The 13,016-nt window shown below is 43.0% G+C and overlaps 1 protein-coding gene across 6 annotated transcripts in view; it reads right to left on the bottom strand.

Annotated features, from left to right (window-relative positions):
* Positions 1-11,624, bottom strand: part of ACVR2A (activin A receptor type 2A) — a 112,902-nt gene extending 101,278 nt beyond the window's left edge. Inside the window, exons 1-2 of one of the 6 annotated variants that reach the window (XM_053263719.1) lie at positions 11,481-11,584; positions 9,541-10,107 (exon numbers count right to left, since the gene is read on the bottom strand). In XM_053263719.1, coding sequence (XP_053119694.1) covers positions 9,541-9,595 — 55 coding nt within the window. In that variant the 5' untranslated portion in view covers positions 9,596-10,107; positions 11,481-11,584. Of the gene's footprint in view, positions 1-9,540 lie in introns of all 6 variants that reach the window. The other 5 variants (XM_053263712.1, XM_053263727.1, XM_053263745.1 and 2 more) reach the window with 5 other exon arrangements.
* Positions 11,625-13,016: the final 1,392 nt, after the last annotated feature.

Below are 13,016 nucleotides of genomic sequence, written 5' to 3'. Positions count from 1 at the left end.
GTTCTGCTGGATAGTATTGTGTAGATGAAAATGGTAGTAAAGGTATGATTCTTCACCACTATGGAGTAGGCCTGTAACAGGTCAGCAGGTCATTACAGGGGTAAGTCAGTCAGTAACCCAATAGCTCCAGCTGCTCTGTCAGCTCTTTGGCCTTGAGGAACAGTGCCAGTTATTCAAAGAACCTGATCTTGCTCTTTTGTAATGACAGGCTAGTTCAAAATAAAACAGAAGTCATCTACAACTTGACGGATGAGGGAAACAACCTGGCTTGTATAATGGAGACCTTGCTTGGAAAGGTCAGGACTAACTAAGCAAAAATATATTTTAATGTGAGTCTCTTATATTTAGCAGGAGGAGAGCAACTTGTCATATCCAGACCTAGGACAGCAACCTTCCAGCGGCTGTTGTCTAGTGGTAGTAGTAGGCCTACTACTACCACTACTATTATAGGACCCTCTTTGGGCTCAACCTCTCCTGAAAGAGTACTCTGTAGTGGGGCAGATGACAGAGCACAGCTGCAGTCTCCCTTACCAGGATACTGATGACAGAACTGGCCTACATGAGTGCATTTACTTAGGCCTGGGGACTAGGAATACATTGGAGCTTCTGTTGTGATGAGCACACCACTGCCCAAAAGAGTCCCTAAACTAGCCAAGCTAATGGAATCACCCAGGCTGATGGTGGTAGGGAATGCCAATATCCACTTTGGGGCTGACTAGTCTTGTGCAGCTCAAGAACTATGGGCCTATTCCAAGAGATTTCAGGACCAATGCATGTTGTTGGACACAAGCTCTATTTGGGTTTTTGCTCCAATCAGGGAGGAACTCAGCTTCTTGCTATGGTGGCGCTCCACCCAACACCGCACACGGGCTTTTGGGGGGAGTGCCACAGCAGCAGGAGTGGCTGTGGTCAAGTAAAGACCTGCTGTACTCCCTTTTTAGAAGCTGCCACTCACCACTGCCCCCACACCACCTCAGAGTGCCAAACTAGTTCAGCACCAAACCTTTGCATGGATGTTCATGCACATCCCTACTGCGATCTACTTCTACAGTGGTGAAAACCCCATTAAGACAGTCCACTTGAGAAGGTTATTGGATCCAATAGGTTTCCAAGACATCTTCAAACATTTTAAAGTTGGGTTAGGGTTTTAAATCCTATTGGTTGCCTCCTGAGAATTAGCATAGTAAGCTAAGCAACAAAGATAGGTGCAGTACTTCCTCCTCTTTAATAGGAGGGGGGCTGCTAGATGCTTAGCACTGAGTCATGGTCAAAGGTTAACCTGAGACCTAGAAGACTAGCATAGCCACAGGGTTTGAGGCAGGGATCAAGATAAGGGGCCCCACCAGGGGCTGCTGCCTGTTGGAAAGGACAGGGAGAAAACCAGCCCTCTTTCCCCTGAGTGTAAACTTGGGAGGTAGGGAAAAAACCCTTTCATTAAGTGGCTGCTGCAGCGGAATAGCAGCGAGGACGATTTTAGGCTTGAGCCATTTAGACTTGAGCCAATTAGTCCTGTGCAGGAGGGAAGTGAGGCTGTAGCTGCAGTAGCAGGCAGGAGGAGACCTCACCTCACACTGACGCTCAGAGGAGTTCTAAGGAGCAATCGAGACTCTCAGTTTGAGGACTGAAAAAAGCAGTTAGGGTCCCTTGTTTCTCCCCCCCTTTCTTGGGGGGTTTCTTTTCTTTGGGGGGGCAGGGGAATTGCGGCGGCACTGTTTAAGGGCCTTCTTTTGACCACCACCGCCCCCATGCTTTCTGTGGGAACCTGCTAAGGTGTCCCCAGGTTGCTAGCTGCCCATGCCCAGTTGTAGAAAGGGGAAAGTCTCACCAGTAGAAAGATGAATGCAGATTAGAATTTGGGCAGGAGCCCAGGTGTATGTCTGACCAGGAGCGAAGACAGGAAGGAACTGGGGAATCACACCTGAGCATGCTGGGAGAAGGGGGACAGACTTCAGCTACTTGAAAAACACCTGAGATTTCCTGTCTATCGGGAGCAAGGAGTGGAAGTTAACCCTTTGTGAGCTGTGACCTCCTAATTCGAGGGAGAAAAAACACTCACTAGAGCTGTAGACATAACTACTCCTAAGAGCCCTCTTTGCTTCAAACAGCCCCATGCTATGTGAATGAGCTGTGAAAGCTGAAGTAGCAAAAGGGACAACTAAAACACAAGTGGAGAAAGACTACTTGAATTTGATAAGGCACAACACACAGCCCATCTGAAGGCCTATGTTGTGGCAATTTGTGCACCAAATAATTCTTTTTTGCACACAAGAATTCACAAGCTCTTGACATGACCTATATAAATCAACAGGGAGGTTACCTGAGGTAACTTGGAGGACATCAAAAATGCCTCAATGAAGGAAGGCAGAATGCCTCTGTGTTTAGAGGAGGCAATTATTAAATCCCTCAGAGATGAGCAGTTATAGGCTGGTGTCTAACCTCCCATGGCTGGGCAAGTTGACAGAGGGTGGTGGCTTCCCAACTCCAGATTATCTGGATTCATTTCAAACTGGCTTCCAGATGGAATATAGGGTGGAAACTGCCTTGGTTGATATGATGATCTTTATCTAGGAATTGATAGAGGGAGTCTGTTGGTCCTTCTAGAATTTTTCACAGCTTTTGATACCATTGACCATAGTATCTTTCTGAATCATCTGAAGGGTCTGGGAACTGAAGGCACTGTTTTCCTATCTCTCAGAAACACTTCAGATGTCACTTGGGCACTGTTGCTACTAAAAACAGAAACTACTGTATGGAGTCCCTCAATGTTCCATTCTGTCTCCAATGCTTTTTAATATCTAGATTAAATCATTGAGAGAGAATAATGTGTAGGGTGTTATCAATATGCTGATAACATTAACATCTATTTCTCCATTATATCTTCATCAGGAGGTGCCATAACTTCCCAAAATGCCTGCCTAAAAATTGTAATTGTTGGATGGCAATAAATTCAAACTGAATCCAAACAAGATAGAAAGCCATAACTCAGGAGATGCAATAAATCTATTTGTTCAGAATGGAGTTACAGTCCCACAGAACAAACAGGTATGCAGCTTGGGAGTACTCCTGGATCCAAACCTCTCTCTGGTACCTCAGACTGAGGTCGTGACCAGGACTTCAGCCCATATGCCAGCTGCGTCAATTTCTGAAAGAGAACAGCCTTAAAACTGTGGTGCTTGCGTTGGTAACCTCCAGACTTTATTACTATAATGCATTCTATGTAGGGCTGCCTTTGTATATAGTCTAGAAGCTTCCATTAGTACAATATTCACCAACCTGGCCGGTCTTTGAGATAACCAAGACAGACCATGCCACTCGTTTTGAAACCATGCCAATAAGATTCCAGGCAAAATACAAAATTCTGATAATTTCCTATAAAGCCCTAAACAGCTTAGGCCCAGCTTATTTAAGGTGTCTTCTTCTATAATTCCCACCACTTGTTAAGACCATCTAGAGAGATCCACCTGCAGTTCTCTTTTTGTGGTGGCTCATGGCCAGACCACCCGATGCTTTAGTACACACTTCCAGCCCAGACACAAAATTTGCCCTCCCTACAGTGCTCAAAAAGGACTTAAAGGCACACCTTATTTACAATAGGAATGTAAACTGAAACAATAATATTTCAAAAGTTAAATATTTTAAACTGCTAACATAGTCAGTTCTGATAAAACAGCAAAACCTCCGGGGGGGGGATTTTTAACCTCCAGCTGCCAAAAGAAGTTTCAGTTCATATCTCCATATTATACCTAATGTCTACATTAAATGCCCTTCTATTGTACACATTAAAAGTGTGTTGAACACTGGTTTCCATAATTCCATTCAATTGCTACAGAAATTGTGTCACTTTTGGCAGAATTAGCCAACATGGTCTTTTAACATTCAAGTTTATTCATGTTTTACTTTAGATTGTATCTATTTTATTAAAGCTGTGAACCACTCCGAGCAGTAATGTACTCAAGGGGCAAGGTATACATATTTTAAATTATATTGGAAACTAACCACGAGACTCTGTAGCCAATAAGTGGGAAGACAGAAAAATGGGAATAGATTTAAACATTTACTAAAACTGCAAACCGTTAAACTCATTTAACAGCCCCAATTCGGCACAGACACAAGTAGTCCTCCCAACCTAGGCTAGTCCACTCTTAACATTTGCCTCATCTGGATTAAGTTTCAATTTCTTAACCCTCATCCACCCATAACTATGTTTAGGTATTAATTCAAAATATAAAATGCTATTCCTGGATTCATTGAAGATAAAAATAGAGCTGGATGCCATGAGCCAAACAACAACATGGCATTCCAAACTGACTAAGATTTATCCCGGTAGCTACATATAGATGCTAAGAAGTGCTAGGAACAAGATGGAACCTTTTAGTATTCTATAGGAGAGTGCTCGGAGAGTACAGTAATCACCTATGTCACTTTCTGGCATCACCCATCAAGCAGAAGTGAAGCCATTTGTCAAGCAGTACCCACCACTGCAGTGCAATCACACACACACACACACACACACACACACACACGAGGTTTCAGCCTATTTCATGACTGGCTAACCGGATTCTCACAAGCTCAAGGACCGTGCAAATCTAGCACCAGAATGAGGAAAACTAGTAGTCAGAAAAACGATTTCAAATACACAGTACTGAAGCTGGCTGCAATAGATATTTAGACAGCATTCAATATCAAGAGAATCAAAGGTTGTTACTAAATGATATGCTTAAAAAAACCAGAAGTAGTTTTTGGGATCAAAAAATTTAAAGAAAACAGTTAATCCTGCTACATGAGTGACAGATGTTTCCATTATGGTGTTTGCCAAAGTCCAAATTCAAGCTTGCAGTTAGGAAGCATGCATGCCTTCCTCAAAGTCACAATATAAAGGGTGTCAGCTTTGTCACAGTGTGCATGACTAAGCCAAGAAAAAGGCACAATTTAAATTTTCCTAGAGTTTAACCAACACACCTAGATTACCATTTCCTAGAGAGACACTCCAGAAAAGCCAACACCAGGGCACCCCCTATACATTATTTGTGAAGTCAGTCAGCATAGAAGCTGGAACACAAAACCTCCTATTCTTGCCACCAATGGAAACAGGGCAAGAATGGCCCACTTGTGCAATGTGCTTAGTAGACACAAGAGGCACTTTGCTTCCTTAGGTGGATCATGCCTTCCTAGCATGATCCACCTCACACTCTGAGCACTAATGCTATACATTATCCAATTTTTTCTCCAGAATACTTTTAACTATGGACTAGTAAGAGAGAAAGATTTTTCCAAGACAGTTGCTGCCATATGTAGGCACTATTCATCCACTACCAATTGGACAAAGAAGTCCCTTATCAGTTGGTGTTATCTTCTATTCAGCAGGGGGACACTAACGGTCTCTATTCACCCCAGCATGGCATCTTTTCCAGTGGCTGTTTGCTGGTGCACCATGTGTGCGAGTAAGTATAGAAATCCTTTTACTAATTGCCATCATGCGACCTCAGGAAAGGAACTTCATTTTTTATACACCATAGAATACTGAAATCAAGATATAAATGAAGTCCCACAATTTTATAACAATCTAGAAAAGGGATGCATCTTTCAGATGATAATTTTCTAAACATAGATTAGGATTGGCACACACTAACTGGAACATATACTAATAAAACTCAAATGTTTCCATGGAAATTTGTGGTACTAAGAATTAGAATAATTTAGCCAGCATACAAAGTTGGGACAATTGTTTCAGTTACCAAAGCAATTTAAACAAATTGAATCCCAAAGCTGTTAAAACCAACCCCATACCAAGTAGTTGTTAATTCCCCTTACCGCTATAGTACAGGAATATTCTATTCTAACATGAAAAAAACCATTGTGTCTATTAGCATATACAGTATTACAAAAATTTGACAGTTTTCATGGAGTTGTCCATGAAACCAATTTGCTTTGAGCACTATTACAAAGAGTTTCTGAGAATAGATTCAACATACACAACTGTATTGGGCCACAACTGTTTGGTTTTAGCTATATTTGAGAATTACATATCAAATATTTTGTGCATTTCAGGCACCCCAGGTGCATTAAAAAACAACTGTTTATTTTAATTCTTTAATGTATAGAAGTAGCTATAAGATGTGCATTAAGGCGATACAATGACTTAATTGGTGACTCTGAGCCAATCACGTCTCTCTCAGCCTAACCTACTTCACAGGGTTGTTGTGAGGAGAAACTTGTGTAGTACACCAAATTTTGACAACTCTGCTGCGTATGGACTGTGTGACAGAAGAAACTGGTTACTTTTATATGGTTAATTCCTACCCTCTTTCTCTGCTGCTCATAACTCAAAAAAGATGCCAAACATTCCAAGGAATTTGTCACTCCCTTTGCTGAAGTGTAAGCAGTTGCCCTCCACAAGTATTTAATAAGCAAAGGATTACCTACAAGATAGGAAGGCTGAAACTTTTATAGGACAGATTTTGTAAAGAAACTCTAGGAAACAATTTTCAACTTTTGCTCCCTACAAATTCCATGCTGGTCAAGTAATATAACAGAAGTGTTTCCAAGAATGACCACTACCCTAATCTACATTAAGTAACTTAAGAAATTCTTCCAAGAGACTTTTTTTTAATCCAGTTATTCACACCATTTTAACTATGAGAACACACAACATTGAACACAATTCCTAAACCTACTACTGACTAAAAGCAAAAAGTATCATCTATTGATGTTACCAATTATTTGAGAACTGTTTCTTCCAAGACAACACAGGCCATTCATTGTGTTCTCTATATACATTTAATGCTTTCTAGCTATTTTAATGGAGACATGCTATCTATAAAGAGATGGCACTTTGCCATATAGTATGAACATCTTAGGCTCACCTTTTTTACATCCTGATGCAAACCATGTTTACCTGAAAGCAAGTCACTGAGGCTGTTCTTACAAGCATCCAAGACCGGGCTAGGGCAGCTAAGCCCGGGCTTACATGCCTGTGGCACCTCAGCAGCAAAACTGACTAAGAAGCTGGGCTCTTAAACAAGGTTAAGGGAGCGAGCGCATCCTTAACTAGATTTACCTTTGTGTCAGCACCAGCTGTTTTCAGCCATTGTTGAAACACTGATTGGTGCCTGCCCATCGCTGGGGAGATCCCCACAATGCATTATGCGGTACACTGTGGGATTTCCAGGGGCCAATGTGTCCCAACCTCCGTGCTGCCCATGGCAGCTGCAGAACATCTGGGCATGCAATCCACACACCCAGATCCCCCACCCAGATCATCTGTGGGGAAGGTGAGTTCATGTGAGGATGCCGCCTTCCCTCAAGTCCTCTCACATGATTGTGAGAAAGGGCTCATTGTGTTCTATGAGGCCAATTTCCTGATAAGCATGCTTACAATTGTAACCTTAGAGATGGTGGAGCAATGTGAAAAAGAAGACTCAACATACTTACATTAAAAGGGGAGTGACTTTCTTCAGCAAAGTGCTATCCAACAGGGAGGGAAGAAAGTAGTGTATGAACAAATAAAGAAGATGGGAAGTAATGATGCAAAAATATCCCAAGATTATCTAAATGGCATTTGAAAACTTGTTTTTCCAATACTGACCTCTTTCCCTGGAGGGTTCCATGTTTGCAATATGAACTGAAAACCCAGCAAAAAAGGGCTAAATGTTTTGGCCTACATTGGTCAATATATTTGGGGAAGGAAAAGAGAGTTCTGAACCAGAGATTATTGAAACAATTTAGCATTCTCAACTTTGTAGATGAACATTAGATTATGAATGTGCAGTCATTCCTAACTTCATAACCAAATCAAAATGACAGCAATATCTATTCCTTTGCAAGTCTACTTTCTTCTTACATGGTCAGTCTTAAGTTTATCTTCTATTTGTGCATAAATATAGTGCAAATACAAAAGAACTTCATCTGTACAGCAGCACTTACTATAAAAGTGCTTTTGAATAATAATGTGCTTTTTTTGCATATTCCTATAGTTTATCCTCCTCTCCTGCATGCCTTTTAGAAATCTTACAATCACAGTTTTCCATATGGTAATCTCTATGTATTACAGTCAAACACATGAGCTAAGAGAAATCAGCACAGCAAATAGTCTTTGTTTTCAAGTCAGAAGTCCTCAACGAAATCTTTAATCCAGACAAAGACTGCAATCCTAAGCATAACCAAGAAGTAAGCCTTATTGCAACTTAAGTGTGTGACCAGTTTTCAAGTAAACATGTTTAGGATCAACCTGAAAGTCAGAGGCTCTTTAAAAGACTATTCTGCCCCTTTAGTCACTGGTATGGTGCTACAACCATTGGTAGAAGTAATCGGGGAGGATGGAGAACCAGACTCAATTACAATTGGAACATGCAAATAGGAACAAATAAGTATGATGAGCTTCCTTCCATTTGCTCATTTAATGCAATCCATTTAATGCAAGATGTTTAGTAGATAATATTCTAAGCAAGATTTTAATAGTGCAAAGAGTTACAACTGGGTTTGCCTAACAATGCACCATTTATTGATATTTTATCCTAACATTTTATTCAATTGAACTATTATACTAAACTGTTATTTGTTTAGCCATTTTCCTCTTTGAACAGACATGAATTCTGTCAAGCCTCTAGTAGTGATCGCCATTTCACAGTACAGCCAGCCCACACGGAACAGATCAATAACATTACAGACACAAGACTAGACTGTATCCATTTAATAACCACAAGAAAGTGTACCATTCAGCAAAATCTTATACAGATTACACAACTGCTGGAGAGCAGGAACTATCTAATGATGGAAATCAAAGTGAAATCATAATCAGATCTATCTAGCTGTCAATTTAGTTATTAAAACTATTTCACTTTATAATTAGTACTGTATTTAAGTACAGTAACAACTCATATTTATTTTTACTAGATAAAACTAGAGTACTCATTCTAGCCATTACTAGCTTGTCACAGTACCGTCTGTGAGAACTACAGGGTTTCACATACTTTGAACTGCATGAAACAGTTCCTCCAACCACTGGTTGCTGCACAGCAAAGCTTTTCCCTACAACCAGAACCTGATCAACTTATTTCTGTTTCAGAAATAAGTTCAACATTTTAATATAGGTACACACTTTGTTAGGTGGATAAGAACTTGAACATGCACATGAAAACAGAGTTTTAAAACACATATCCTTCACCTAAAACTATTCAACACATTACTTTGATATAGTAAAAGTATGCAATCACCTTCCATAATCTCAAAGAAATAGCACTGGGTTCCCCAAGACATGAACACACAAAACTGCATTGCAACTACCTTCCTGGAAAATTTCTTTAAACGTGAACACTTTGCTATATCTCCATAACACCTTGTTTTACTAGCTTCAACACTTGTATTTGTGCAGAACCTCTATAAAGCAGTCTAAGTAGTAGTATTTTTTTTTAAAAATGAAGTAACAAGTACTCATTCTACAGAAAATAAACTGGCACTTGCAGTTTTAATCTTACAAGTTGTGTTGCAATGCAATTTTAAAGATATTAGAACACAAACTGGAGAAGGAAACCTTATACTTACCTGAAGAGCAAGAGATAAGAAAAACAGCGAACACCAACTTCGTAGCAGCTCCCATTTTCCAAATAATTAGAACAGATATGAACAAGTTCTATATATCCAGTTTCTTGACTTGTCCAAATATTAAGATTCCCCCTTTTGCTTTAATGTATATAGTAACCTATTTGGAAATTATTGTGTTCATAAAAGAGTAAAACTGGATTTCTATAATGTCAATTTATCCAGCTCTTCCTTAATAGATCCTCCAGTAAAAAAATGCATATATTTGGGAACACACATCATTTGGCTTCTGTACAAACAGTGGCAAAATTCTATTCATAAAAACACATTAAGTACCCAGTTTAAAAGGTCAACAGCAAAATGGTTAAGTGTTAGGCAAATAATTGTTGCAGAGCATAGTTCATTTTTTCTTCACTTTGAAATCTGTAAGATATTCCCATGGGTGTTGCAATCAGGCAAGACTCACAGAGATTAGTAAACAATACTTTCGTCTTCACGCCTGTTTTACAGCATGTAGTGTCTGGGTGAGAAATAGTTCCATCTTAGTTTCAAGTGTCAACACAAGCATGCCTTCAGTGGAAAGAAGAATAGTGAATTAATCCATTTTTGTGTGTTTTAAAAATCGTGAATTTCTTAAAACACTGACGTTTCTAAATGTTGAAAGCAACCAACAGGGAAAGGAGAGGGAAGAAATGAAGGGTTTATTAGTCCTCCACAGTACCACAAATGAGGTTACTTTCTGGTCCTTCCTTATCTAATCAATGAGATGCATATTTCCTTCTAACTTCCCACTTTTTCTTCCTTTTGCGATCTTTTGATTTGGCCACCTCAAGATGCAAACTATATTTCAGATATTTGCTTTGCCTTCAAGGAAAAATGTTTTCAAATCTTTAAAAAAAACCCTCTTCCAACCCGTATGACACACACACCCGCTCCAAAGCTAGCTTTAAATACTCTTATATTTGGTTTTTAAACCACACAAAGCAATGGAGAGAACAGGAAAATAACGCTGTGTCCAGCTGGTATAGAAAAAGATATTTTCGCCGTTCTAAAAATAAGAATAACGGCTTGAGGGGCTTGTGAGAAATCTTTCCTGAAGTAGTGGCAGCGGTGCGCGCGGTCTCAAAAACTGGCGAAGTAGGCGAAACGATGCTTTATAATAACCATGGTGATCAGATGTGGGCAAGTCGGTCTTCTGGAGAGCCCAGGCGGGTGGGTAGGTGGGATTTGTTTCCCCTCCTTGTCTTGCAGCAGGGCGGCTCTTCAAGCTGGATGCTTCCACCTACACCTCGCTCCCCCCCGCGCCCCAGCTCTTCCTGGGCTCACCGTTGGTTTCCCACGGTGTGTCCCCCTCGGTGGCTGTAGTGGTAGAAGCAGGAGTGCAGGACCGTTCGTACGCGATCCAACTCGGCTTCTGTGGTGCTTCGCCTCCCTCCTCCTCCTCTCCTCCCCCCTTCCTTCCGAGACAGAATCACACCCGTAGCGAGGAGACGAAAGTGGGGCGGGCGAGGGCACGGAGCCTGGTCAATCCTTGCTCGCCTTTTTTCTCCCCCTTGTGCCTCCCACACAGCGTAGACCAAGCGAGCCCTCTGCGCAGAGAGACAGAGAGAGGGAGGGCGGACGGACGAGAAGTCCCTCTTCGCCCTCCTCTAGCGCTTCTTCCCAGGCTGCGAAGACCCTGCTACTCCCAGGTCCAACCCTCCGGTTTCCTGGCCGCCGCCGGCGGAGACGACGGAAACCCGGCTGAGCCCAACTTTATGTCCTCGATAATGAAGTTGAGGAGCTGCCGAGGAGCAAGGGCCGAGCCGAGTTTTCTCCTCAGGGCGGCGTCGGAGGAAGCAAGGGAGGGGGGAAACCCCGGCTCTATCGTCCCTCAGGCCCGGCTGGCGGCGCGGAATAGCCCTCCCTACCTTGCTGCGCCCCTGTGGTAATTTCATAGCTACCCATTCACTTGCGTGGTGTGGAGAACGGACCCAAGATGGCGGCGCCCGGGCGATTGTTTTGTTTCCTCTCCACCTCGCTTTTTCCTTTTTTTTCCTCCCCCCTTCTCCTTTAAACTCCCTCCCCCCACCAACTCCCTTGCGCGCGCGCTCACTCGCGCGCTCCCTTCGTTTCTCAGCTCGACCAGTCCTAACAGCTGCTAACGTGCGCGCGCGCTTTCGTGGGCGTGCACGCGCCAGAGTGGGAGAGAGACTAAGTATATGTTTGTGTGTGTGTATGTGTGTCGGTGTCGTGCTGTCGCCCTGCCTTGATTGACAGCTCTTGGTAGCCACTCGAAGCAAGAGGAAAAGAGGCTCGGCCCGAACAGACGAGGTTCCGTTCCCGCCTCTCATCGCCTCCGCCCTCAGCTGGGCGGGGTTGGGCCGTGGCTTTCTGAGTCTCTCGGCATTTTCCCTGGCGTTGAGGAACGCGAAGCACAATGGAATCGGTGGGGAGGAACGTGAGGTGTCCTGGTGCCCAGTCCTGTGCCTTGTTACTCTGGAGTAATTTCCATTGAGTTGAACGGGGCTTGTTCCCGAGTAGGTCTGCTTAGGAATGCAACCCGAGTGTGGCGTGCGTGCAGTCCGAGCCTACATGGATTTACTCGGACATAAGTCCCACTAAACTGTATGAGGTTGCTCCCGAGTAACTGTACATAGGATTGCAGGCTTTGCTTGGCTCACATAAAGTTGCAGTATGTAGGCACACTTACTCGGCTGCGAGCAGCATTGAGCTTGATGAGATTTACTTTCGAGTAAGCATGCGTAGAAGCGTTCGGAACGATCGATTTTTCTGCAAGACCCTTCCCCCATTCCCTCTCCCATCCTCAGAACGTTCGTCTTTTAAGGTAGCAAATCAAAAGAATGGTTCAACCATTCACAATACGAGTTGGCTAAAAACGAATGGAACAATAACGGACGTAATTCGTGGGTGTCCAAGTGCATTTATTGTTTGTTTTTGTTTTGTTTATTTTAACCTATTTTTATACTGCCCCAAACTAATGTCTCTGGGTGGTTTCAGAGGTGCGCTTAGGTAATTTTGGAACCTGGACCTATAGGTGTTTGGAGCCCCTCCCTCCTGCTGCAAGTTAAGCTTCATCCGCCTACACGCACACCATGACAAGCACAGAGCCGGGTCTCGCAATCGATGCGACCCAGTTTGACCCGGTTTGGTGAGCTAAGCAAGGAGAGCAGGCTAAGCCCGCTCTCCCCGCAGATGATCCGGGTGGAAGCCCTGGGCGGCCAAATTGGCCGCCCACATGATTGCCGGCTCCATGACGGAGCCGGGGGAAGCGGGGGCCGATTGGCCCCCAGAAGCTCCAGCATGCCCTGCATGAGCGCACAGGGCATGCTGGTAAGACCCCCAGAGCTGGGAGGCAGCTTTTCGCCTCCCCTCCGGGGATCTCACAATTTTTAAAACCAGGTTTGCAGAGTGCTTGCTCTTAGGGCAGGGGTACTTAGGTTTTAGGGCAGGGGTACTTAGGTGGGTTACTCGCCTAG

Source organism: Hemicordylus capensis, chromosome 1 (genome assembly GCF_027244095.1).
Source record: "Hemicordylus capensis ecotype Gifberg chromosome 1, rHemCap1.1.pri, whole genome shotgun sequence".
NCBI classification, from domain to species: Eukaryota; Metazoa; Chordata; class Lepidosauria; order Squamata; family Cordylidae; genus Hemicordylus; species Hemicordylus capensis.
This window is presented reverse-complemented; position numbering and strand designations above follow the sequence as displayed.